Source organism: Apteryx mantelli, chromosome 13 (genome assembly GCF_036417845.1).
Source record: "Apteryx mantelli isolate bAptMan1 chromosome 13, bAptMan1.hap1, whole genome shotgun sequence".
NCBI lineage: Eukaryota > Metazoa > Chordata > Aves > Apterygiformes > Apterygidae > Apteryx > Apteryx mantelli.
In genome coordinates, this window is record NC_089990.1 from 24724876 (window position 1) to 24752873 (window position 27998).

General features: G+C 38.8%; 1 protein-coding gene across 4 annotated transcripts; it reads left to right on the forward strand.

The window, feature by feature from the left end:
* Window positions 1-44: 44 nt before the first annotated feature.
* LOC106489855 (SLAIN motif-containing protein-like) lies at window positions 45-27987 on the forward strand. Of its 4 annotated transcripts, XM_067304419.1 has the most exons (10): window positions 45-169; window positions 1024-1159; window positions 2932-3659; window positions 15037-15173; window positions 17487-17636; window positions 22015-22155; window positions 24172-24489; window positions 24700-24837; window positions 24999-25317; window positions 26210-27987. In XM_067304419.1, the coding sequence occupies exons 3-10, from the start codon at window positions 2950-2952 to the stop codon at window positions 26274-26276; spliced, it is 1980 nt and encodes a 659-aa protein (XP_067160520.1). In that variant the 5' UTR covers window positions 45-169; window positions 1024-1159; window positions 2932-2949; the 3' UTR covers window positions 26277-27987. The 4 variants fall into 4 exon arrangements, with proteins under 4 accessions (XP_067160520.1, XP_067160519.1, XP_067160521.1 ...); XM_067304418.1 differs by lacking the exon at window positions 1024-1159; XM_013949118.2 differs by lacking the exons at window positions 45-169; window positions 1024-1159 and adding an exon at window positions 710-934.
* Window positions 27988-27998: the final 11 nt, after the last annotated feature.

The following is a 27998-nucleotide window of genomic DNA, read 5'->3' on the forward strand; positions in this document are numbered from 1 at the left end:
GGCGCGAGGCGGCGGCGGCGGCGGCGCGAGGGAGGGGGCGGGGCCCGAATGCGCGCGCGGCGGCGGCGGCAGCGGCCCCCTCCCCCCGCCCGGCGAACGAGGCTCCAACCGTAGCCGGAGAAAGGCGGCGGGAGCCCGGGCATCGCCGACCCGCCGGCGGCGGCCGCAGGTAACTGCGGGAGGGGCCGCGAGGGGGTGAGGGCGGCCGCAGCCCGCGGCTCGGTCCGGTCCGGTCCGGTCCGGTGGGGGCCGGCCGCGTCCGAGCCCCCCGCAGCGCCTCTTGGCGGGCAGCTCCCGCCGCCCCCGCGCCGTGAGGGGCCGTGCCGCACCCCGGTGCCCCAGCGCGGCCCCGTCCCCCGGGAGCCTCCCCCCTCCCCTGCCTTCCCGCCGGCGCGGCGCGGTGCCGCCCCGCCGCTCGCCTCCCTGCACCGGTCCCGGCCTCCTCCCCGCGCCCCTCGCCGCTGTGGCGCCCATTTTCCCCCGCCCCCCGCCTCCATCCCTCCCCCTTCCCGGGCCGGAGCGGTGCCCGCTCGCCGGGAGCTGTCCAGGCTCCGCGCCTCGCGGGGCGGCGGCGGGGCCGCGGGGGGGGCTGCGGCGCCGGCGGCGGGGGGCTGCGCGGGGGCAGCCTGCGCGCTTGCCGCCTGCGCGCTCGCCTGCGGCCGGAGCGTTTTGCGTCCGCGAGGGGCAGGGCGCCGCGGGCAGCGGCGCCGGAGCGCGGCCGGGGCGCGGGGAGGCACCTCTCGCCCTTCGGCCGTGTCTTGCCGCACGGAGAGCCCGGCAACCTGCTGTTTGAAAACCCGGATGTCTTTTCGAAGAAGTCCAAGTTATTATCTCCGCGCTGACTGCTGCTTGTAACGGGATTTCTTTTGCAGGGCATTGTGCAATGGACTGAAGTTTCACAGATATTTCTTCATATCGTTGCAGCTGCTTATTTGTCAGTTTTAGTGATTTTTTTTTTTTAAAGAGGTGTTGGGCTTAGGGAAAGGCTAAACCTTTTTAATCTGCTTCTTTCCCCCTGTGAAGGAAAATACAGTTTTGTTCCTCTTCAGTCTTTGAGGGAACTGCTTATCCGGGTGACAGAAGTCATTACTTTCCCCCCTTGGTCTGTGTATTTTACTTCGACAGAAGAAATCTTAAATTCCCTGATGGTGTTTCTTCAGTGAGTTACTGAGTAATAGATGTTAAATGCCTTTGAAAATTATGCTTGTGTTGTTACTCTTTGAAATAAGCTTATGAGTAAGTATTAAATTGCCTGTTACTTACAAGTGTAATTTTCTCCCCAAGTCAAAACAACTTCAGCAATCCTTCTTGGACGTATGACTTTAAAGCTGCGTTTAAAATGCGCTGCAGTCAGTTGGGTTCATATACAGCCGTTGGTAAACGCTGTTCAGATTCATTAATCCATGCCTTAATTTTCATCCTCTCCATAGATGACCAAAATAAAGCGCTGTCAGATAAAGAAGTATTTTCCAGGAAATGTATTCAGCTGCTTCTGTTAGAAGCAACAAAGTAGTTGAAGGATGCTAAACTGGTGTGTGTCAGGGGGAGGCCTTTACCTTGTTTGCTTTGTGCACTTGGTGTAACAGTTAACTCATGTGGTTTCCTCTACCGGCTGGTAGTTAGGCCTTAAAAAACAGGAGAAACTTCCAGACCGCAAGGAGAGGAGGGAAAAGTGGTTAGGCCAGAGCCAAAAACCTCAGTTTGAATGCAGTTGTACCTGCCTCAAATCTTTTTCATTTTGATTTGACTGCTTCCTGTAACTCCATCTTTATTGTTTTTTGTCCCCTCCCTCCCCCACAAAATGGAATATATTAACTTTTTTTTTTTTTTTGGAGGGGGATGTCCATTTTATTTGCTACACAGAACATTAATCTCGTATTAGGGGCTTTCGATGAAGAGTCACTTTAGAAATAAATACACGCGTTGAAACTGGAAGTTAACTGGTGTAAATCACTAGAGTAGGGAAAAATCAGTGTTTGCTTAATTACTTGGTAAGGGTGCATGTTAAATGTCTCGCCACAGACCTTTTATTTGTATTCAGGACATAGGTAGTTAAGGTAATGATAAAGAATATGCATTTATGCACTAGTATTACTTTATGGCTTTGGGGAAATTTGAATACATATGCGGTTTGAAGCTGTCTGATGGTTCTCTATGCATTCTTCTTCGGTCAACTCAACCACAAGATAAATAGTAGTATTTGCAATCAGAAAATCAGAGAGGGCTTCATTTCATAACAATTATTGGAATCTGTAATCTGTGGTGTGTTTTATTTCTTTGTGTTTATCTTCTTCCTGTGTTTGTATTAGAGAGCTTGCCTCTGTTTCTTCAATTGTTTAAAAAAATGCCAATAAAAACACTAGTTATGCTTATTTTAATATATCATAGTAACAGAAGCTCCTGTTGTTAGTCATTTTTAATGTCATTTGCACAGACTTTGGTAGAAGTTGACGTAGAAATGTTTTCAAGGTATTTTTGTGCTCTTCCAGAATAAACCTGGTAATGAACAAAGGGTGTTTTTACCATTTTCTTAATGCTGTCATTGTCTGACGTCAGCACTTGCTAATTATGTTTCCTGACTTCGCTCAATCAGAGCTTTTCTCATGTGTTTCATGTGTTTACGGATGGAAACTAAACTATCATGCGTGATTAGATCAGCTTCCTTTCATTCAGTCTAATTTGTGGCATAATAGTTGCACGTCTGAGCCATTTGAGGATTCATATAAGTATTTTTTTATTGTTTCATACTAATCTTTTTTGTTCTTTTTGAATTGATTTTGATTACCTTCAGTCATCGCTTATCCTAATATCATTAGTTTATGCTTATAAAAGACAGTTTTTTTGGTGTTTTAAGTCTAATTTGTTTAAAATATTGTGCATCTTTATGAAGTTTATATATATATATATATATATATTTTTTTTTTCTTGCAGTGAAACTGCGCATTTTGGATGATGGTAGTTCCTGGAAGTGCCCCAGTAATACAGCAGGATCATGCCCTGGAGCCTGACTTAGAGCAAGACTCAACAGAAAATTCTGCAATGGGCCCCGATACAGACCCACCGTCTGATGAGGTTGGCTCAGAACTAGAGGAGGTGAGAAAGCTGCAGGAGCTTGTGAGGAGACTTGAGATCCAGAATCAGCACCTAAGAACCAGGAGCCGCAGAAGTATGCTTGGGATGAATATGCCGAGCGAGATCCATGCTGGTGTGGATAACCATGACTCCGGTCTTAATGGAATGGAAATTAATAACAGCATCAATGCTATCACTGAGAAGCAAGAATTGCAAATAATGGTAGATCTGCAGAACAAATTAAGCAAGATAAGAAAGGAGGAGGGAGAGAACAATTGCTTAAAAAAAGATATAGATGCCCAACTGAAATACAGTTGTAACACTGCTATTGAAGAACTTTCTTCTAACATGTATAAAGCAGAAATGAAGACTGCTGATAATACTAGGTGTTCTTTACATATGGATACAAGTAATAGCACAGAGCTTACGGGAAATTTGGTCATCGCAGGTCTTGATTCCTCAGTTAAAATAAATGAACAAAATCCAAATGGAAAATGTGGCGATCTAGAAAACTTTTTGAATAATACAGCTCTGGATGAAGTGAAACTGTTAGAACTTGAAAATTGCAATGAAGAAGAAGATAGCTGGTATGTATTTCCAAACTTTAGTAATATGTAGAACTTATGATTGCTGATGCAGTTGTGAATTCCTGTGTTTGGATATAATTATTGCAATAATTTTAAAGGAATAAAGTGGTTGCTGTTAAAATGAAAGCACTGTACAGAAAAAAATAAGAACAGCCAATAATGAGAATTGCATTCTAAGACCACTGTGCCATAACAAAATGAACACGAAAACACTTTTTATTCTGAATCAGTTTAACTATAAGGCTTCTCCTTCTATGCTTACTTCCTGAAGCTACTGTAGTAAGCACAGAAAACGTGCTTTCCCTGTTAGTTTATTTATGTATAATGTACACAGATGAAGGAAAAATGGAGTTCTTGAATTTTGTGCATTAGCTGCAGATATTGTATTTAAATAAAAACTTTCTAATAAGAAAATAAGATTTTTCACAACTGAAACCTGGGATTACTTTTTTTTTTTTTTTTACTTCTCCCCACCTGGAATTTGTGGCTTTCACTGTTATCTAAGAAGGCAACCATTTGTTTCCTGAATATTGTTTCTGTAGTTAACCTGCTCTTTTATTCAGAGACATGATCTGACACAGATCAGTGATGTAATCCATAATGGACCTTACTTTGTAGGACTCTCCAGTTCACCAGCAGCCTTGTTTAGATCTTGTTTTATAAATCAGCAAAATAATTTCCCTTGCCCTTTCAAAGCTGGTTAAAGTCTAAAGCTAATTTCATCCCATTCAATAGCTCTGACTTGGGATTTTACACACAGTTCCTAGTTTTAAGACTTCATAGGATAGCTTCAGGGATCTGCAAACTGTCCCAAAATTTTTAGCTGGAGATGGATGATGATGCACTGAAGATGCAGTTCTACTATAAGTTGTTCAATACAAAGCAAGTCTTAAAGTCTAAAATTTCATTAGCTGTTATCAGCAAAGAATTTTTGTTTGTGCATGGAATGGAGCTCAATAATGTAATAACATCAGTTCTAGTCTAAATTCAAGATTTTATTTAAAAAAAAAGGAGAAAGCTTTTTTCAGATGACAAAGTGAGGGGAGATTGATTTTCAATATTAATTAATTTTGGAAAGGAATGTATAAAGTTAAGTGCTCTTCAAAACTGAGTTTCTTCTAATAGGTTTTTGGGGGAGGAGGCGGGGGGCATTCAGAAAGTTCATTCCCACTCCTGGAAAGCTTTATTTTTTTCTGACTACAAATGGTGCAAGGGACTTCTTATTTGATTTTTAACTTCCACTGATGGTCTTCCTTTTTTTTCTTGGCAAGCTTTCTTGCAAAAACTGGATACTGGGTCAAATTTGATCACTTAAACTCTAGCATGCTTAAATAGTATTTAGATCAGACTTTTTTTTTTTTTTTTGGAAATAAGAACATCTGTTTAACAAATTGAATTTGGAAACTAGGCTTTGTTATTTCTGTGTTTATGAAACAACTACTTTTCTTATGTCGTAGACCAGAGAAGCACACATGCAAAGGTTCTTCAAACTGTACTGTCCTGATGAAGAAACCAGATGCAGCTTGGGTTTTACAGGGACAACGAGCATTGTCAAATGCAATCAGGAGAGATTCTGTACTCAGAGGCTGAGTTTATTAAAATTCTCTTGAACTGGCTGCTAATAAAGTTATTCTCCTTTACCAAGTATCTTTTCCCCTAGACCTTGTAGGATCTTGGTGCTTCTGAGATCTCTGTCACTTTGTCAGATTTGTTTGCTATGGGTCAGTGTATTAAAAACAGTAGAAAGCACGGAACTGATGGATGCCCCCAAAAACTTAAATAAAGATGGTATTACAAAGAATTGTGGGCACGTGTGCCAGTACTATTATAATAAATTAGTTATGATCATTTTGTATTACTTGAATCTGTTTTGTTTTTCCTCTTGTCCAACAAACCTGGTAAAGCAAGAAGTCATTTTTATGATGACTTCTTGTTCTGCAGCTCCTCAGTAAAATTGAAGGTAGGGTGCTAATAATCTACATAACATCAATAATATATGCCTCTGCTTATTGCCAAGTATACTAAATTCTCTTCACAAGAACACATCTCACATTGTTTTTGCAAATATTCATGTTTTGGTATGAGCAATAGCCAGATATCAGTGGTTGTGTGTATTTTTTTTGAACAAAACCTTAATGCTGTATGGATTTTTAATAAGGTGGCTGTGCTGATTTGGGAGATTTTTTTTTTTTGCTGCCTGGATGGAAGTAATATCAAAGTGCATTAAACAGCATATAAGTCAAAACAATAGCTTACTATACTGGCGTATATATGCAATCCCTTTTTTAATATTATGCATTAGGGGAAAAAAAACCCTGTAGCTAATACTAAGATATATCATGTGTGCTTGGATATTTATGTAGCTTGGTAATTTTTGAGAAATCCCCAGTGACTTTGTTTTTCACTGACATTGCTAAATTGGTAGAATTGTAACCCTGTTAACCCAGTCCTTTTGGTTTGTGACCTTTTCTTTAATGTCATCTAGTAGATGGGTGATGTTTTACACCTTGAAGAATACTAAGAGCTCCTGTTACGTTCTCTTAAAGCATGAAACTGTTTAACGAGTGTGTGTGTGGGGGGGAAGCTTTCAAAAAGAGATTTTATTTTTGTTATTCTGTGCAACTTTTGTTGAGCAGCACTCCATCTATGTGTTAGGATATGTGATTAGAGACTTTTTAGGTGGGTCTTGCTTCATTCGCTCTGAGAACAAGAGCACTTAATCTGTGTGATCGTGTAATAAAACACTGTCGTAAAGTGTTGGAACAACAAGGCTGGCCTTTCTTAAATATTAAGCTCCTGATTTCTTTTTCCATCCTTAATGTTCTCTTCATATTTTTATATCACTCTTCCAGCTTTAAAAAAGCTTCCAAACTTTAAGATAAATTCTACTGTAGTATTGTGTTGATGCCCGTGTGACTTAATAGGGTTGAAACCACTAGTTAAATCTACTGCATGGATTTTTGCTACTTGAGCTAAAGTAGCAATAGCAAAACCTCTTGCTCTAGGAGGGCCAAGGTTGAAGCACAAAGGAGTGGATCAGAGGATTTGTTAGTATTCTCTGCAGATACAGGTATATTCTTCATTTCTTCACTATCTGTGGTGATGATGCATCTTCCCTTTGCTTCAGCAATATTTATGTTCTCTAAATTTTTGTTTTAGTCTTTAAAAGCAGCATTGCAATGACTGAACTCACCTGAAACATGAGTTACTACATCACATGCAGTAGCTAACTCTGTACTTCTTTGGTGTCCGTACCTTGACTTATTTTTGTATGTCACTTTTTCAAATAGATATTCAAATTTTGTAAATGTGCATGACACACAATCGGTCCATGTGAAAGTCGCCTTTCAGTGCTGTCAAATTCAACCTGAGGCTTAATTTAGACATTACTAGTCTTTGCCCTCACTTAGTTACTAGTTACCTCTGTTATGCTACACTTCAAAGCACTTTAACTCCTAAGCTGTTTGGAGAAAAACTGTAATTTAATAGAAGGGAGCTGACAAGATACACTTGCAATGGAGTGTTACCTTGTTTTGTCTTCCTTAGCGTTTGTCATTCTGACAAACTCCCCACATGTAGGAATTCAGTTGTGCTTTTCTGTGAGTTTAGATTATTATTATTCTTGTGCTGATTTGCATTGATCATTTTGTTAGGTATACCTATGCGACTTGTTTGGTGTTTTGCCAACTGTCAGTTATTTTCCCTAGTAAGACTTGGGTGACAGAATTTTGGCTTGGAATTATGATGAAATGTTTTAAATTCCAGCCCCCTCTGAAATATAAAGAGTTCTTATTAATGTGGCATTGGATGAAAAGTAGACAGATACGGCAAAAGTGAAAAGATTATTAAACTTTTTTAGTACTATTTGTCTTTCTTACTGTATTAGACTATTTTTGTGTCTCCTTTAATTATTAATTTATGTTGGTAGAATGAGTACTTCTCCTCCCCGCTGCCTTAAATAACTACAACTGCTCACTTGGATGCAATGGAAGAGTGTCTTGACTCCTCAGTATTGCTACTGTTATTGTTCAAAGAACGTCTTAGTGGTAAGAATTCTAGATTCTGATGACAAAACAGCCAACAGGTTAGCACAGGTCTTCAAATTGTCTTTTATGTATGTTCTTCTGTGTTTAAAAAACAAACAAGCAAACCCATGTGCAGAATCTTTTGAAGCTTCTTTTGGTGAGTTCCTTTTAGAAGAATATGTCAAATATGAGGGGCGCCTAGGTGACTGTACAGGTCTAGTCAGCCTTTCATGGTGGTGTTTTTCTTGTGGGATGGAAAGGGGAGGGAATCCATGTACCACTTAGATGAATCGGTGTGCTGCTGTTGCATCCTTGCCTTGCATCTTCTTCCTTCCCAAATGCATGTGTTTCAACTGAAAGTGGACTGTGCCTCCTTCACCTTCGTGTTCTGCTGTCTCTTGTTTGAGTCCAGGAGCTCAACACAGCAAATAGGGAGTCTTTGTAGGACGAGGAAATGTGAGTTGCCCAAATATAAGTGACTGCTTAGGAGCTTCATGGGAGTGTGTGTTTTCAGCGTTCAATGTCCTTCTCTGTTAATGTCTTAATGGAATTTAGTACAACATGTTGCAGGATATCGTCGCTTTTAGCTTGTTGCCTGGTCAGAGATGGGAATGAGGTTTTTTTTGAGAAATTCCACCAAATGAGGATGTGGCTTCAGAACAGAATTCAGGTATCCTGCTAATATAGCATCATGAAAAACATAACACTTTGTACCTGTAGCTTGGTGGAGAACTTTCTCCCTAATGTCTATATAGTCACTTCATACACTTCCAAAGGCCATGCAGCAGTTTGCCTGTAATCTTTGTTTGCCAACAACGTTCTGCATGACTTTGAAACAGTAATTTTCAGTTTTAATTGTTCAGACTGGTAGTCTTATGAAAAACTGTTAAGCTATTCTTTATACTGTATCAATTAGCTTTATTGTATTAAGTAATGTATAGAAGAATTATTGAAAATATTACTTCTTGATTTTCTAGGTTATTTTAATAGAGTATTATTTCTTTGTTAGCTGCAGTAAGCTGTTAACAATGCTTTTTGTAATGTCTGTCTTGCTGTGCACAGTCTCTGGGTAGGTGAGCTCCTTCAAACCTTTCTGTGCAACTTTAAGATAGTATTACCATCAGCAGTCTCTTTGCCCAGTAATTACCAGTGCCAGAGTAGAGTAAGATGAAGGAAGAATCTACATGCTTGTCCGACCCTTGTGTGCAAAATACGACCTTTTAGTTTAAACTGCTGTCGATGGAGGAGACTTAAAATCGCTGACTCTTTTTGAAACACTTGAGGTTTTGACTCGTGGTTCCTTCCGTCAAGTAAGTTATGGGCATGATGATCTATCTGCCACAGCGTAAGAGGAAAAGTTTTTTACATCGCTGCAGCAAATTGCTGCAGATGTTGTTCAGCATCCTTATGCAGCATATGTATAATGACTCTTAAATTGTCCCACCAGGTACCCTTTGATTGTCTTATAGGCTGCTGGCTGCGTCACGAAACTAAGCTAATGTGGTGTTTAGAGCTTCTTTGGCTAAAGTGACTAGATTTGGGGTATTTTGCTCAGCAGGTTTAGCCATTAGATAGACACGAAAAAGTGGTGGTGCTTCTGAGATTACAGTGTTCTTCTCTCTTCCCAGTTTCTGTGTCTCGGGAATAAAGGCTTAGACTGCTCAAACTTGAGCAGCTACTATGCTGTTTCTGTTTGTAGAAGGGTTTTTTTCCCACCATTTTTCTCCTTTTTTCTTGCATTTCTATCATTTTGAGATCTGGACAGTCCTTTCACCTTTGCTTTCCATAATACTGTGCATAGGTGTTGGCATTTCTGTTCAAAACTAGTGTTGGATTTGAGACTGGAACAGTGGAAGCACAGATATAAGTCTTCTGAAAACAACTGTCTTTGAAGTAGGGTACATAAAGGAAAGGGAAAATGAACACATCTGTTGAAAATGTGCTTTATAGAAGAACTTAGTTGCCTTCTTAGTGCTTTATAGAGGCATATCTTGTAAGTCTAAATTGGTTTTAAATGTATTTAGCTACCTTCGGTTTCCTTTGCTTTGCATTGATATAGATAACTCAAATTCCCAAATCAGTGTAATATATGCTGTTCATGGTACTGCTATGGCTACTGGTGATAAGTGCAATAGAAGATGTATAATCAAGCTCATGCCTTGAAAACTAAGGTTTGTTTGCAATTCATTGTACACATTTATTAGTTATAGATCTTTCTGTAGTCTAAATACTCATCTTATGTTTTATAGATTGACTTGTGTAAATACGCTGCTTGATTGCAATGTTAAGTTCCCAGACAATACCGGCTTACACTCTTATAATTGATCTGATGTGTTACTAAATTGTGAAGAAGCATTATTTTTTATTTATTTATTTTTAGTGTGGCGTGTAAGTTGAAAAAGTTGTCATTTACAGTATTTTCTAGATTCTTGGATTTTTAATTTAAATGCAGTACTTTAAAAGTTAAACACTAGAGGCTATTCACTCTCATAAATTCTCCTGTGACATTGACCCCAAAAGAAAAATACCCTCTCTAGAGGATGGTTCTGCTTTTAGTATACATCGGAGTATGTTGGAATAAACCACAAAACCCCCACGAATTTATTTTTGAGTAGAGTAGCCTACATTCTTAATGGAAGAATAATCTCATACTGCACTCACTGCACAGCTGAAACTACTTGCCTCTTACCAGAGGTGCATTTCCCAAAATGCTTTATATGGGGGAAAAGAAACACATATAGTAGTAAGCAGAAACTAGATTCGCTTTATCTAATAATTTCCTCACAGAAGCTAAAAAAAGCGCCTCATTCATATTTAACGAGTTCACAGGAAATACCCAGTATATTAGATTGAGAATATATACCCAAACATTTACTCTCTGAATTTTGTATTAGGCCTTGTAACTATTTGAATAGCTTCTTAATCATCATTAGAATTTTGACAAAAGTATCTTCAGAACCTTTTGCCATTTAAATAAAACTTACTTCATACCAAACTGCAGAGTCGTAGGAAGAAAATACAAGGTAAAACTTATTCAGCGATTGGATATTTGTTAAACCAAAACATACTTCAGCTTACTCATAAACTGGAATTCTTATGCATATTTAAGGATATGCCTGAATACATTTTTTTTCCTGTGCTTATTGGATTAAGCTATCCTGACAAATCTATTTAAAGCATAAAGCTGCCAAAACTTTTCTTACTTTTAAACTGAGCAGAATGAATTCAGCTTATTTTATAAACTTCTGTCAGAAGAAGAGGGCTTGTTTTAGTTAAGCTAGAAATGTGATCCTGTATGAACCTTTTCTCTGTTGCTGTGGCAATTGTGCCGAAGTGGCTAAAGGAGGGTGAAACCGGTGGGTGTGGGGGGAACCTCTAGCAAAAAGTGATTTTAGTCCATAATATTGTGTCTGGGAAAAATGTTCGCTTATGTTTGCGGGGCTAGTGTTTTTAGTTTCTAAGTTGATCATTTGTAGTGTTCCAAAAGAATAAGCTATGCTAGTGTATTTTAAGAAATTAGCTTGGTAAGTGCGTTAAACTCTTCTCCAAGTGTCTAAAAAGCAAAATAACAAACCTGATGTTGTGAAATCAAACCAGAGTTCCTCTAAAGACATCTCTTTTTATGAAGTAACTGGCAATGTTCTGAAAAACTGAATTGAGCTTGCTTAATTGTGTTTAGTGAAGTTATAAGTGCCACCATCTTTTGCCAATAGACTTGCTGGTTGAAAAATGAGTCCTCTGACACAGTGCAGGCAACTCCTACGCCCTATGAGGCATGTGGGCCTGCTCCACGAAGAAACAGGCTTCAGCGATCACACCAGCATCATAATTTTTGGCTGCTATAGTCCCAGGTACAAACACGATTATAAGCAACCACTCCGAAGGAGCTGGCTAGAACAAGAACTTCCCAAAGTAGAGCAAGGTTTTTCTTTCTTAACCTAAAATATGTGAAGAACAGCACAATCTGCCCTAAGGAGGTTATTGACCTCGTTTTTGTTTGATTATTTTATTGCTGCTTTTTTTGGTCTGAACTGTAAAATAAATCCAGAGAGAGAGAGAGCTCTTTGCTTTTGCTGTTCTATTGGATTACTATAGATAGCATTGCACTTTCAAGAGTATTTGTGTTCATGTTTCTCATCATTTATTTTGTCAATACCAAATTAACTTTTGGACTATTTTATTGTGGTTTTGTGTAAAGCTTGTTATGAAAAAGCTTCTGTTGACAAATGACTAAAGAGACTGCAACTCTGCACCCTGAAGAGGAGGTGTCTGGCCAGATTTTGGGATGTAATAGAGGTCATATAAAGTCATGAATGACAAGTCAGAGGGCAATAGAGAATAATTGTTTTCCGTCCCTATTCCTTCTTCAAGAACTGGGAAATATCAACTGTAAGTAGCAGGTGACAGTTTCAAAGCAAGTGAATTGAGGTAGTTCTTCATACGACATGTCAGTACATTGTAGAACTCATTGCAATAGGGTGCTGTGGATGATCAAAGTGGATATAGATTCAAATTAGATGGATTCACTGGGAAAAAAAAATCGGAGCTGTTGCATATGGACATGCTCAAATCTGATAGCCCCAAACTGTGAAACTATGGGACATCTTTCTGGGTATCGATAGATCTGTTTTTATGCTTATCCTTACCTATCTGCTATTAACTGGAGATAGGGTAAACGGTTAGATGGGCATTTGGATGCAAGTACAGTATTTTAAATACTGTAGTTGTTTGTATGTTTTGTCTTGGACAAACATCGATGCTTTCATGGATTGGGCACCTGAAAACTGAGTGTTCAGTAGTATGCTCCTAAAACTTTTAAAAATGAGGTTTTTTTTTAGAAATCTATGGTATAATTATGAAAATATCTATAGATTTATATTAGTTTTCTTGGGGATAGGATATTTTATGAATTAGACATGAGAAATCTGAGTGAGACAGAGTAACTGGGGAAAAAGATTTGAGTCTTGTTGCAGTAATATAACAATTTATTGCCATTAGCTCTACATTTTTCTGAAAGCCAGAAGAGAGAGTAGGAGGGAATTGAAATGCGTGCAGACTCCTTGAAATCTTAAAACCATCCTCGTGATTGTTTTTATGCTCAAATGCTGGATTTTGCACTGAGAAAGCTGAAATATGCTTATACCTGTGTGCGGACAACAACCTCCCAAAGGACAGACAGCTTTTGGGAGCTATTTAAATCAGTTGCATCAAATGTGACTACAGCTGGTTTGCTGATGACCAAGAGGATTTTTTAAAGCTTTTTAAAGCTCATTTTACCTGGCAGCAGCTGATAAAGGAGTATTGGATTTGATGTTTGAGAGGTAGATGGTGCTGGGAAAAACACGAGTTTCATTGTGTGATTGTGTGCATAGAAAATCTCTGTAACTCTCGGGAGACTATGAACCATGAAGCCTGCATTGAGAATTTTCTTGATGCAGAAATGTAACTACTGTGCTTGTTGAAGGCCATGCAAGCAGCTCATCTCAGCTTGTTGAGAAAGATAGGCTTGAGAGCCACAGGCTTCCTGCCTGCAAAGGACAACTGAACTTAACGATCAGATTCCTGTGCATTCAGTCCAAAGAATGTCTTCTCAAAGCATCTCTCTTCTAGAAAGGTATTCAATACCTAGATTTCAAAGAGCTCGCAAGTCTTCCACCTCTTTTGGTACCCTTAATTCTAAGAATTTCTGTGGTGGACAAATTCAATAGTTGAAAACGGAAATTTGAGAATCTTATGGCCTTGTTAATCAGTTCAAAAAAGTTTGTTTTCAGAAATTTCCTCTGTGCTGCTTTTTTCCCCCTCTATGTTCACTGACAGGCGTCTCTCAGACTCTTTGATAAACTGCACGGCTGCAGCTCTCAAAGTCTGTCACCATAGAGCTTACTTTCCTACCTGTGAATCGTTTTTATGATCCTTTGAATGAGTTCAGTGGAACAGTGTATTAAATATCCTTCTGTAGCCTGCACAGCTACAGAACGCATTCACAGCACAGCAAAATATATTGACATATGCCTATTAAGACTATGTAGTTGGAAGTCCAATATTTAAACAGTAAGGTATGTATTATTATCTCCAGGAAACTTACTGTCGTTGTGGACGAACTGGATTAGTGACTACGCTTCTTACTTCAAAGATAGTTCACCTCTGACATGCTATTGATTGAGATCTCAATGTGCTCTATGTGAGATCGTTTTTCACTAAATGACATACAAGACTTAAGATCCATTTTAAGTTTTGTATGTATACAATGCTGATTTTTTTTCCTTACAAATGTTTCTCAAGTTTGTTGCTGTTTATACTTTAAAATATATACTTTTTATTGGTGTTTTTTTATGACTTTGAAATTATGAATGTTGGATGTGTAAGTAAAATTCTTGCATTGCTTTTCGGTGTGGCTCCTATACCCTTTAACCATTCTGGAGAGAAATTTCTAATTATGAAATACAGTGAAGATGCTACTTTACTCATCAGTTGTAAATAGTCTGGGGCTATAAGCTGATCAAATCTGTTTATATGTAAGGCTACTCCTGCATCTGTATGTAAAATGGTATGTTAAGTGTGTTAGAACTGACACAAACTTTAGGAGAACTCATCTAACTTAACAAAACAAATTGAAAAGGTAGCGTACTGGTCATACTAACTATATGAAGACTTTTGAAGCTTCTAATTAAAATCACGGTATTGCTCTCCTGCATTTGTCGCAGAAGTCTGTGATCCGTCTTTATACCGTTCATTTAGTGTCCCAGAGAGATGCTGTTGGAAGAGATGACACAGATGTTGTCTGCAGTGCAGTACAGGTGGAAAATCCGGAGCTGTGTGGTTGGTTTGTTTATTTTTTTAACAAAAGAGAAATACTATTAAAGATCTTTAAAAGAAGTTCAATTTGATATAAAAAATTAGAACCACCTGTGCACTATTGAACACTTCATGAAAGCATGGTTTGCATACTAATTTCTCAAAGAAAGTGGACCCAGGTGATATGGTTTAACTGTGGTTAGTGATGACAGTGTAATTCGCACCTGGGTTTTTAATGTGATTTTTTTGGTGTGTAACTTCAGAGTTACTATCAGACAACTCAGTGTTCCAGTAGTATTCTTCTACCCCGGGTTGAAGCTTGCCTTGTAGAGGCTGTGCACTTTCTCTGTCGAGCCATCATTAAGTGAATTTAACTCATAATAGTAGATGTGGTTTGAATCATAGTTTACAATTTAAACCTAATAAATGGAAATTTTTTTTTTTTTAAACTCTCCTATCATTTAGTGTTAGGTTTACTTTAGGAAATGCTACTTCTGTGGCTGTATGCTTTGGCTTAATGAGCTTTTACACTGTCTTCTTTCAATCCTTGCTCTAAGGCTGTATGTGTCCCCGAGAAGATCAACTGGAGAGCAGAAAACGGGCTCACCTTTAAAATGGTGCCGACAGGTATTGGACAATCCCAGTCCCGAGACGGAAGCAGCCTGCCGAACCCTTATAAACAGACTTGACCAAGGTACGTAAACTAGCGTTGCTACTTCAAGTTCCTTTTATTTCAGCTTATATACTTTAAATCACGAAGAAATAGTAAAATGAAGGAGACATCAAGTTTGCAGTTCATTGTATTTGAGAATATCTGCGGCGATAGCACCTTCAGATGTTGTGGTTTTAGTGCATGTTTGTAAAGCCATGTTTGTCACTGCATAAAAACCTCTCTGCTTTTGATATACAGTGGTATTATATCAACTGATGAAGGTAAGAGATTGTTTTGTAAACATTAAGAAAACAGTGCTGATTGCAAATAATGCACCAAACAAATGTAACTTTGTTTTGCCTCTTTTTTTAAAAAAAATTGCAAATATAGGTATTTCAAGTCTAACGCCAAATTGATCACCTTTCTTTGTTTTAATGTGTTCAGAGCCTAAACCCTAAAATGTATTTTAGTGTTTTCAGACTCTTAATTGATGACATGATTGATTGATAGACTTAAATGTTTTTAATATAAAATTATAGAGGAAAAATGTCTTTCTAGGGGGAAAATTATATGAAACTATAAGAGCTTTCTCTATGTAAAAAAAAATAAAATAAAAATCTAGTGTTCAGTGTTTCTAAAGGCAATTATTTTTAGACCTAATTCTTTTTCTTTTGCTTTCCCCTTTATCAGAACACAAAATGATCGGTTCCATGTTAGCCTTTCACTAATTCAAGAGCTGCTAGAATAAATGTATAGTTTACTTCATTCTAAAACTGAAAGGTGGTTATGTTGATACATATCCATACTGCCTCAGCTGGTAAACCATCTGGTGGATATCCTACCTTTGTCTTTTCAAATACATTCCTGGTTCCTCTATTTAAAATGTGCAAGTCCTGAGCTGAATCTCTAATAGGTAAGACAGTGAGGGATTTGAAGTGATTAAGTAATCTGCTTCTATATTTTTTAAATTTCCTATGTTACAGCTGTGATTTACCCTGCAGCTGGTGGGATGACTCGTTCTATTGCTTTCTTCTAACAACTGGTTGGTGAAAAGCATTGCAAAGCAGGACATGTCGCAACCCCATCTGTCTGGTTTGAGTCATGAAAATCTGAATCCAAATACTGTGGTTAGCAGTTTGTTTGAGAAAGTGACTTTTTTTGAGAGAGAATTAACATTTTGAAGTCCATTGATCATCTTAAGTGCTGAAGAAAGCCAGCTTTTGGACAGCCCTGGGGTGGTAGTCTGCTTGGGGTTTGAATTGGTCAGCTTTGTCTCTGTATGAATGCAGTAATGTTGATTCTAGTTTCACCAGTAATTCTGCCTCAGTGATTTGAAGTCGGAGAGGCCACTTACTTTTCAAATTTACATACTAACAGTGCCTTTAGCACTGCCCATAATCAGGCTTATTTTGAGTTTGACCTTGAAATTCCTGATTTAAGATACCTGAATGTGGTTTGAAAACCTTTTTCATTTACTTGTATAAGCCAGCTGCACTTAAAAATTTGAATGACGCTTAATTTGATTAACTTTGTGTTTTCTTTTTGAATTTTATCAGGCTTTATATCTACTCTATCAGTCCTTTTTAATGAAAATATTGTCTGATCTAATATTTCTATAAACCCGTGCCCCCACAGACACCTACACAGTAAATTATCATTATTTTCTTGGCTGCTGCTTTTAAATTGCAAGGGTTTGGGCAGTTCAGCAGTCCCTTGAATACACACAGGTCATAGACGCAGTCGTTACCGTACTGTTGCAGCTGCTTATTTCCAGCTGCAGTAAGCATGGATGCACTGAGTTTTGCTACTTACCTCTTTTTGGTTGTTTCACTAACTCATATGCAAGTCTGTGTTGAATAAATATTTCAAAATGGTTGTTTTCCATATTCATTTGCTCTCCTTTTAAGCTTAAGTAATAGTGTTTGTACTTGAATGCTGTTTTGATTCCACCATTAAAAATTCAGAATAATACATGTTTAAACATAAAGTTCAATGGAGTTTTTTTAAATGAAGATGGGGTATGAAAGCAACAGATACTTATGACAATAGTCCTCTTTGAAGACCAGAATTAAAACTTTCAGAGATGTATGTCTTCTTGAAAGCTAAGTTTGTTATAAGTTGTTGGTGGAATTCTTCAGAAGTGTCAGAACAAGTTAAAGGGGGAGATAGAGCGAGGAAGCAGGTACTGTTTTGCTCTGTGTGTCTTGTAACTGGTACCATCAAGATGTCTCATTCAAAGTACAGCAGTTATAATATTTAATCTTGTTTGACTTGATGCCTTTCTTTATCCTATGCTCTTTATTTTTTAGAAGTACTATGATAACCTCTATGGCTTTCTTGTATTTTTCCTTCTAGCCAGTAGATGGAAAAACCTGTATTGCAGTCCATTGGCATCACCAAGTGCACATAATTTGAATACAGAGACAGGCTCCTGTAGCAATGCGCTAAACTCTCCCGGGCATCTCAAATCGACTAACAAAGCACTACTAACCTGTGGCAGCTCAGGTATGGCATGTCAGTAGAGCAGTGCAAACCTCTTTGGTGTTTAAAATGCAAGGAGGATTACTAATGGGCCGTTTTAGGCAAGGAACAGGGAAAATTTATCGAGAGATAAAGGCCACCCGTGGGGTTTTCTCCTTTTTAATATGCCCCATTAAAAACCTTAGTTTGATTTATTACGTGGGAGAAAACCTCCTTGCATTCTAAATGTCTTATGCTTACTTAATGTTTTTGGTTTTATAACACTGTCTCTATATATTTTTAAATTGTACTAATTTAAATGACACAAAATACAAAAGAGCTGTTGGGGCCAAAAGAAAAAAACGTTCTTTGAATAATGTTATCATACATTAACTATATAAATATAGAGTTACTTGGATTATTCTTTTTTTTTTTTTTTTTTTTTGGCTTGAGAGTTTGAAGTTTCTTTCTAAAAATATAAATCTAGGCAAGAAAAAACAGCTTTATGCTTTAAGATAAAAGGTGTAGTTTCCAGAGCATGTCTTTAAATTGACTGAGTGAGCAACTGAACATGAAATAGCAAAAGCTTTTCACCAGACTTTACTGTATTTGGAGTCAGAGCTCTTAACTTAGAGGCAACTCTGACTTGTAACAGGAATTTTTGATGTGTTTATAGGTGTAACAGTGAAACTTCTCCTAACTGTCTTGGCCTCCGGTCTGGCTTTGCTTTTAAGTTGCTGCCTGAGGAGTCCTCACGGGCTATTTCAATAGCATCGTTTATCCTCGATGTAGTTCATGCTCAGTTTGCTATTAGAAATGCTTTGCCTCTTGGCTTAGTGTCAAATGAGGCTTCCTTGTTTGGTTAATTTTTGTGGAAATTGCTACCTCCTAATTTGCATGTTTAAAAACATAAAGCATGTTTAACGGTTGCTGGCTTGAAACTTGATGTTAAATGAACCTTAAAAAAAAAAAAAAAAGAATTCTTGCATATGGATGTTTTCACAGCTGCAGGTCCTTTCGGGATCTGTTGATTTTCACCTGTAGGTATGAATGAACGCTTATGTCTTTAGTAAAGAAGAGATGCATGTAAAACTGATTATTTCTGCAAGTTGAGTTCTTCAGGGGAAAACAAAGTCTCTAAAACATCTCCTTAAAATACTTCATTTATCTGTGCATTCAGGTTTTTTGTGTGTGTATGTTTTTTTCATGAGGTTAGTTGGGATTATGTCTTCTTTTGGTTCAAGATTTGAAACTAGATCTATAATGACCTAATTTTCATACAAAATTGTTTTACTGATGTGTAAACCTGAAGTGTCTGTGCAACTTCCAGGACTGTTCAGCCACTGAAAATCTGATGTAGCTGTATTTTTCCTCCTTTTTACCTCTGAAAGTGTTCTGTTACAGTATGAGAATGGGTCAGGATTTTTTTTTTCCCCTCTGTATCTTAGCCTCTTATTTTCTGACCCATTTTATACTAATGTTGTTCTGTCAACTAATGAATAACTTCCAAGTTAGTCGCTGAGAGTTTTTTATAGTTTAAAAAACTTTGTGGTTTCTTCCGTCCCATCTAATGCCACTTTCTCTTCTATGGAGACTATTTTCTGTGCTTGTCTTGCTGCAAAGAGTTCCAAAGTAATGTGAATAAAAGTCTAAACTTAAACTATATCACCTAACACTGGACTGTGCTATACAAATACAGTAAGTCAAGTGGACTAATGCATATCTGTACCGTAAGGGTTACGTTACTGCATCCTTGGCATTTCTTTTGAGAGATTGAAGCACAGGTGTCGCAACAGAACTAGACCAGCACATACTTAGTCAAGAGATGAGACTTGAGTAGTTTCCCTGATTATTTTTGACTTAAGAATAACTTGAAAACCTTTCTGGAGTTACCAGAAAGAGAAGTGTGTTGATGTTATTAAGATCACTGTGATCAGTAACTAATACAAGATAAATCTGTTGTCCTTTTCCCAGGGCAGGGTTGTCGTGCACATTTTATTGCTGGCTGTGGCTCAGTTCAGAGCACTTTAGCCTTGTCCTTTTGGTCAGTGGCATGTTTCAGAGAGTGCTGTAAGTTATTCATTATACTACTTCCTACTGGTACGACCCGTACCAACATGTTAGTTTTACTTCGGGTGCTTAAAGTGTCTTTTCTTAACACCAAAAGAAAGCAAACAGGGCTATGTTATATAGTAGCTCAGTCTTGAGACTGGCGTGTCTTGATCTGGAGCTCGTATGTGTTTGACACACACCTGCCTTACACCACGCTGGCGCTTCTGGCAGCACAATATATCAGCATCTTGAAACTGGGAAAAGTTTATGCCTTTTCAGCTGAGGAATCTGAAGCACACCAGTCAAAAGCAGTTGGATCAATGTCCACGTGGAAAGTCTGGGGTAAGCCCCGGACTTGAACTGTGTGTTTTCTGTGCCATCTGTTAGTACTCTGACAAGTGGTGCAAAAGAAAATCCTGAAGAAATAATGGGGAGAACTTGCTGCTGCTTCCTCTCCATCGGGAAATTAGCCCTTGTTTGAAAGTGATGTTCAGCAATGGTTTTTAAACACTTTGCCTAGAACAGACAATGTTTCTTATTTCCAGTGTCACTTGGAGAAACCTTGTTGAGAATTATTCAGTAAGTGTACTGCCTTCAACATGTAAACACTTTTTTAAATTCAGGAACACATCTGACAAAAGTGCATGAGCTGAAGTAAAGGTAGATGGTGAGTGATGTCATATGGATGCTTTGGGAGGCTGACTTATGTTCTTGATTTGTCTGCTGATGCTTTGTAGCCTACTAGCTGATTTTTTTATTTAAGTGATGATCTTGAATCCCTGTCTGAACAGGATTTGTATTTGTTAATCCTACTCTAGCTGAAGTGATGTCAAGTGTTCTTAGAAAGGCTCTTGCACATCTACGTCTTTATCCAATCTTCTGTCAGATTGTTGGTTCCCCCCCCCCCCTTATTTCTTCATTTGTCTAAATCTATGCAGTACTAATTACAACCCTGTCTTGGAATTACTTTCAGATAATTAGATGCTCTTCTAAAATAGCTCTGCAAGTTGCATGGTATTATGCCCATGTTCTAGGGCTACTTCTGCTAGCAGCATGTTACAGTATTTTGTAACTTCTGACAAGTTAGGCACATGTTTGCCATGAGAGATTTTACGCTCAGTAATCCCTACCTCTATTTCCAAAGGCTTCTCTAGTAATGTCTTTTGTATAAAGCAGTATGGTAGTTTTAAAATGGGAAAGGAAGATGGAGGTATGCTCGTATACTAACTACTGACCAGTTCTTGCTTGCAAAATGATACTGCTCCAGGCCAAACCTTAATCTCGATGGTATGGTAGCAGGACCTCCTAATATCGCCTGCTTCTGCCTGCCATCTGCAGATGGAGATGTGCTCGCTGTTAGGTGGTGCAACAGGCTCACTCTTTCTGCTGTAACGTTCCTCCTGGTCACCAGGAAGAAAAGTATTTGAGAAAAACCAACAGACTCAATGTTTCTGCATATGGGGTTGCTTACAAGCTGTCCGCGTTCAAAGGACAAGTATATTAGTATAACCCACAAGTTATATGGCTTTTTGCTGTCTTACTGTTTCAGCAACAAGTAGTAGTAGTTTTGTACTGTGGAAAATACTGACTTGCTTCACTTACTAAGAAGTACTAATAGGTAAAATTTTGCACTTGATGATTTTATGCTTTTATCTAAAGGAAGGGAAATGATTCATTCCTCTTTCTAATGCTTGTGTTATGAAAAGACACCATGGTAGGAAGATCCTTCCAGCTTGTTTTTTATTAATGTGATAGTAAAGGTTCCATGACCTGCTGTAAGAACAAGTTATGTCCTTTCCTGTAAGAGCTTTCAGTTTGGTTTATGATGAGAATGGGTAAACCTCAGGAATGGGAGTGGGGGGTAAATCTAGTGTAAACTCTACTTTGTATAAGTAAATTGCATGTCCATTTTTTGAGGTACAGTACTCTGAAAGCCATTTGGATCCTATTACTCCTTATGACTGCTTCGAAACATGGTAGCGGACACTTTGTGCAACCTCGCTGCTTGATCTCTAGGCCAGTAGCAGCCCCCTTCTCAAAATAGGCAGAAACGTTAAATACTGATCTTTGAAAGATGCTTCTAAGCTCAAACTTACTAAGCATCCCTTTGCCTTCTTTTGAACAAAAGCCTGTGATATAGTCCCCACACCAAGACTCTCAGCCTCCTGAAAGCTGCAGGTTAAAATACTGAGCACTATGTTCTCAAATCATTGCTAACTTCTTATTTCTAGCAACTGCACCTCAACACTGAACTTCACACCAGCACTGATTTTATTACTGGAGAAAATATTCTGCTGCTCACTCTTGTTTTGTATGGGGATGTCTAAATGCTTTTTCTGTTCCTCCCTCCTCCTCCTCCTCCCTCCTAAAGGTTACTTGAGCATGCATTCTGCATTGAGCTCTCAGTCGTCTGTGGACAGTGAGCTGAGTACATCTGATGACTCCATCTCCATGGGATATAAACTGCAGGACTTGACCGATGTCCAGGTTATGGCACGCCTTCAGGAAGAAAGTACGTGGCAGCAATTTCCTACATCTTACAGTTTTAGAAATGTCGATGGATTTCAACTACTGTCCTTTGCTCCCCCAACAACAAAAAGATTTAATAGATTATTTGAAATGATTGTCTTTTTGTAGGAGCTTCATTTAAAAATCTAAAGACCCCAACTGCCACTTCAGTTGTGAAACGTTCTGAACATACGTTTCTTAAAGCAGAGAATAGTTCTGAAAGCGTTATCCGAAAACAAAACCTGGTTAAATGTGTAGGTGTCATGTGGCCTTCAAAAATATTCTGCTCCAAATGAGATTTGCTGAAGCATGGGTGAAGTTTCACGAGTCCATGTTTCATAGGAGTGGCAGTTTAAACAACAGCTGCTCGCAGCTGCCGGTCAGGTTGCTGTCCCCTCATCGAGCCAATGCAAGCAGCTGCATGGCTGCAGGGTGCATCAGGTTGGGGAACTGATCCAGGTGGAAAAAATAACCTAGCAAAATTTTGGGGGTGTAGGTTTTTGTTTTTCGAAGCAGACTCTCTTCTCCTTCCACCTCCTGTTCACTGCGTGACTGCTTGTCATACCACAAATGATGAGGGTGGGAAACTTATAACCCTAATGCCTAACTGCAGGCTGAAATTGTGGTAGAAGCAGTCTAGAGAACTGGATTTTAGAAATTGCTCATTGCGCAGAAGATGCAAGTATTATTGCACTGTTTTGAGTGCCAAGAGTTCAGGAGTACTAAAACTGAAAGAGTTGGAATTATAACTTAAGCTTTTCTCTGGTTAAGTGCTCAGAGACTGCTTGGCAGATTTAACCAAGCATAAAACATGTCTTTTTCCCAGTGTGTGCGGATTTCAGGGACCTGATCCAGTTCCATTAAATCATTGATAAGCTTTTTATTGACTTCAGTTAGGACCTTACCTAAATCACATTCAAGATCAAGGTGGAATGAAGTGGTTGGATCTGTTGGTCTGTGTAATTTAATCATTAATTTGATTTACTGGAAATAGAGAATGAAGTTCATTCTTCGTTTGGAAGACATGTATTTCCATTTAGTACCGTGCTTTTATAAATTTAAAAATATTATGACATAGTAATTGAAATATGAGACCAGAGCAAAAGATGTAAGATCTTGTTTTTTAACTTGATTCCACTCAAGTGTAACTGAATAAAAGTGCTATTAAAGTGAATAAATCAAAGAGCAGGTTTTCCTCTTTGTAAACTCATATATTTTTATGCTTTGTAATCATTTCAAAAAGTATGCCAAGGAAATCCTGTCACATTACAAAGTTTCCAGTGAAGTATGAAAAAATTACATCATCTTCAGAATGATGTAAACTTTTCATATTTATATCATGAAGGGAGGTGTGTGGTGATGTTTGTTTTCATCCCTGCGATGAAAGGAATACACTGAGAAGTGTTTTTTTTCCAGAACTTTAACTGACAGCTTTCTCAAAAGCTCATTCAACCACTTTGCTAAACTAATTATAGTAAGAAGACCCTTGTATTTTGTTGGGCAAGAAGACTTTACATAGAGGCATAATTTGGGTTCTCCCCTGTAAATAAACTAGGCAGATATATTGTAAACCCTAACAAAAAGGTAGGTGTGTTTTCGCTTGGAGCCAGAAGTTGAAATTTTTGTTTCAACCTGTTGAAATGCTGGTGGGTGTATAATTAACTGAAGTAAAATATTCATATTGTTAATTAGACTTATACATAGTTAACCTGACACAGCTTGCGGGGCAAAATAGTCTACAAGCACAGCTGCTTGTCTGTGTAACATCAGGAGTAATTCAGGTCAATCTGAATATTAACTCTTTGCTCTAATTAATCAGTACTTTATATGGGTGACACTGTTCCAGTTAAGAGATTCAATGTGCTGTATTCTGTGTCTTCAGTAAAGACTGTTATATTAGCTTGACTCTTTTTCCAAGGTGAAAGGAATATCTGGTAACAGTATTGCTTCTGAATAAGGGTAAGGAATTTTTATTTTATATTAAAGCATTAATTTGAGCCACGTTGCTCTGTATCCTCAGGTCTCCGTCAGGACTGCGCCTCTAGCTCTGCTTCTGTATCACGTCGCAGCTCCAGTGCCTCCCTCCACTCTCTGCGAAGAGGGACCTACAGTGACCAGGAGTTTGATACATACAGCCTTGAGGATGAGGATGATTACGATTGTTCCCTGTCATACCGTAGCACTCACAGATATTCACCGTCTCCACTCAGTTCACCCCGATGTCAGTCCCCTTCTTCTGGTGCAGATTATAGTAGGGCATCTACCTCTCGTATCCGTCCCCCAAGGAGATCGGTGCAAAGTCCGATGCAAGACCGCCTGAAGTATGCAAACACTGAAGGTAAGCTGATCTGTGAGCTTTTGGTATGTGTTAATAAAAATAATTTGAACCATATGTTTCAAAAAACATTATTTAATAGAAGCTACTTTAGAAGTTAGCCACACACCTGTCTACTTTTAAGTGCTTACGTTTGCCTAGGGATAGCCTAAACCATAATACATCTTGACTGCTACCAGAAGCAGCAAATAGAGAATTTGCTCTTGATTTCAGAGGAGATGCGCCACAGTATGCCCAACCTGGCTAGAACAAGTCTTCGAGCTTTGGAGTCTGTAAGGAGCAGTCGGAGCTTGGAATCAGATCTGCAGGTGCCAAGCAGTCGACTTTCAAGAATTCAGCAACCATCAACAAGTGAGTTAATTACAACAGCACTCATAGAACAAGTTTGATTTCCTTTTGTCTGTTTAACCTACTTGACTAAAACTGAGGCCCTTAAAAGGCCCAGTATCCGAAAGTGTTCCTAAGATAGCATTGTCAACTGGGTTATCCTTTCTTTGTCATTCCATTTCTAGGTCTGGCTCCCAGTAAGCTCAGGTATTCCTCCAGTGCTGGGCAATCTCCTTTGACGGTGCGACAATCAATGAAAACAGGGTCATGCACAAACTCTCTGTTAACACCCAGGCAGCCAGTAAAAGCCTGCAGTTACGCAGGTCCTGTCAGTGGAGTTCGAAAGCCTCAGACTTCTTCACTTAGTACGGGCTCTTCCAGTAGCAGTTCTACTACTAGAAGCAGTAATATAGTCACTGTAGCTAAAAATTCACCTGTGAAAGCACGAACGTCTGTTGGAGGAACTTCAGTGCCCAAGAGTAAACTGACACCACCATCCAAGAGGTAAGTGTGAGACTAAGCATCATGGACTTGAACATTTACCTTTATTTCATGGATTAGGAATACTTTTTATAAAGTGGTGTTAATCTCAGATTTATTTTAAAGCATGTAGTAAGTATTCAGTTGGATCAGTTATTGGTGATGTCTAACATTGAAAACATAGCTTGATTCTCAGATCCCACAGTCTTAGCGGATGAAGCTGTAGGAGATAATTTAGCGTAGGTCTGCGCTGGTATTTTTTGGTAAGTAGCAGCCTCTATGAAATTGTCAAATTTTTTTGTTTGTTTTTCTTTTTTTCCCCAAGCTCTTTTCAATGCAATTTTAGTGTAAACTTTTGAGTTGAGGAAAATTTAAGTTGAGGCAGTATCAGTCTAATAAGCCATATTGTACTGTTGATTTTTTTCTATTATCCATTTGTAGCCTAAGATTGACCTATATCTGCTTATTAAATACTCTGAAAGAAATTTTTTAAACTCTTAATTTCCAGTAGTATTCTACAATCACCTGATTATTTTAGTCACACTTGCAGAAAAAAGTTCCTCCAGACTCATTCATGGGAACGCCCCCCCCCAACAGTGTTATTAACTTAACAGAGCAGGATAAACATGTCATTGTTTCAGTATCCAGTTGTGTTCACTTAATTTCTGAGTTACCTGAAATTGCTGCAGCTGTGTCTGTCCTGGTGGCTGCCTGGTACATGGGATGTGCAAGCTGCATGTGCGTGTGACAGTACAACGGTTTGCCTAAGGCAGGCAGCTGTTGACACTGTGATAAGATGGACATTGTAGAAGCCTAATGTAAACTGAAACCTTAAGCAAGCATTCCTGTGTATAGCAATAGACTACTGAGAACTTTGCTTCTTGTAATGCTTAGTGACTTCTGTCTCTCAAAACAGATTTCTTCAATCGGCAAAGACCAGTCAGACAACTGCTGATGATTCCTGGAAGGATGGGTGTTACTGATACAACCCAAAGAGCTGATGCACTGCCAAACACCTGTGTGAAGCAGAACCCCAGCTGGCTGGGCATGAGAACATTATTTTAAAACAATACTCTTCTCACCAGACCCATCACATTGGGGACTGACTTGTATAGTTCTTCGCCTCTTGAATGCAAACTTATTTTTGTTGAGATCTTAGCCACTTAACTGGTGGAACAGACTACTTTATTCCTACTGTTCAAAACATTACTGAAGGTTGAATGTCTTCACATGAAGACGGAAACTAGCCTTATTTCTTATGAGCCTCTAACTTGCAGTCCTTTGGAAGGCCTGTCAGCAGAAACCCATGACCCACTAATGAGGATGGCTTGCTTAAAGGTTACTGGTTGGCTTGTTCATGCCACCAAGCAGCTTTGACCTGTTGCTATGGTGTGTTGCATAGCAATGGGTGGGGGAGACTAGAAATAGCTGTATAGGTGTTTGTTAGAAGTAAGACTTTTTAAATTCAACCTGGTGTAATCTGTTTGTCTGAAACTTTTTTTTTTACTTCTGTATAGAATGTATTTCTGCTACTTTTTATTGTTTGTTCTAGAAGATGAAGCTGGTTTTTATAACTGTAGTACACTTCAAGGTGTTGTATTTGAGTGTGTGCATCACAGTAGTCAGTTCACAAGTGAAGGAGCAGTACACAATATTTGTGTGGGTTTGTGAACAGGCAGTTGCAGGGACAGGTGGATGCTATTTAAAAACTGCTGTTTATCAGCACCTTCATGTCTCAGAGGAAGCTAACAACCACTGGTTCCTGAAAAAGGTAGGTGTTTGGTTTCTTTGAAATAGTGCTCCCTGACTAATTCCTCTTGAAGCATTTCCCTTTGATCTATTTCAACTAGTTCTAGTTCCAACTGCCCTTGTTTTTGTAGAAAAGTTTTCTACTGTCTCTTTGGATATGAAGGATTCTGTTTAAATGATGTCCTTTTCCTCACAAGTGCTAGAGGGCCATTAATACAGTCTTAGTACAGAAAATATGCACTAATAGCAATGTTCTCCCTGCCATCAATGTGATTGATTAGTATAGTTTAATAAAATGTTATGGTGCTGAAATAGATCTGCCTTACAAACAGTGAGCCTGAGTAAATTTGTTTTTGTTTGAGGAAGGAAGCTTTTCATGACAGCCACAGCCATACTGCTTCCACCCTTCAGCTTCAAGGGACTTCCTTTGGAGGTGTTTATCTACACAGGGCTCCAACCTAGATGATACAAACATTAATCATTACCTTTCATCTTGATTTCACAGTTAAATTTCAATTTCTTGGTTGCTGGCAAAGGAAGATGCAACTCAGCACTCAGTGTCTTCCTACAGGACAACCACTGCAAGTGGCTTAAGTAGAACAAGATATGGGAAACAGCACTTGCCAGTAGCTCTTACAGTAGGAAGCCCTATAGGGCATTTCATAGCAAAGGTCACTTTTTGCAAAGTACTAAATTAAAAAGGAAGAGGCAGAGTTTCAAAACAGGCTATTCTGATGTATGTGCTCCTGCACAAGCCAGAAAGTGAATGCTGGCACAGGACTCACTACATGATTAGCTGATTTTTTCTGCTGATTACTATTTCTCATCCCTCTGTACAGAACATTCACACAGTAGCAGGCTTTAGCAGTTGGTGAGTATGCTTTGAGACCCAGGTTGGGTTTGTTACCTGATGAAAGAGATGCATCTGTTTAAGCAAATAAGAAACCCTTGCTGCT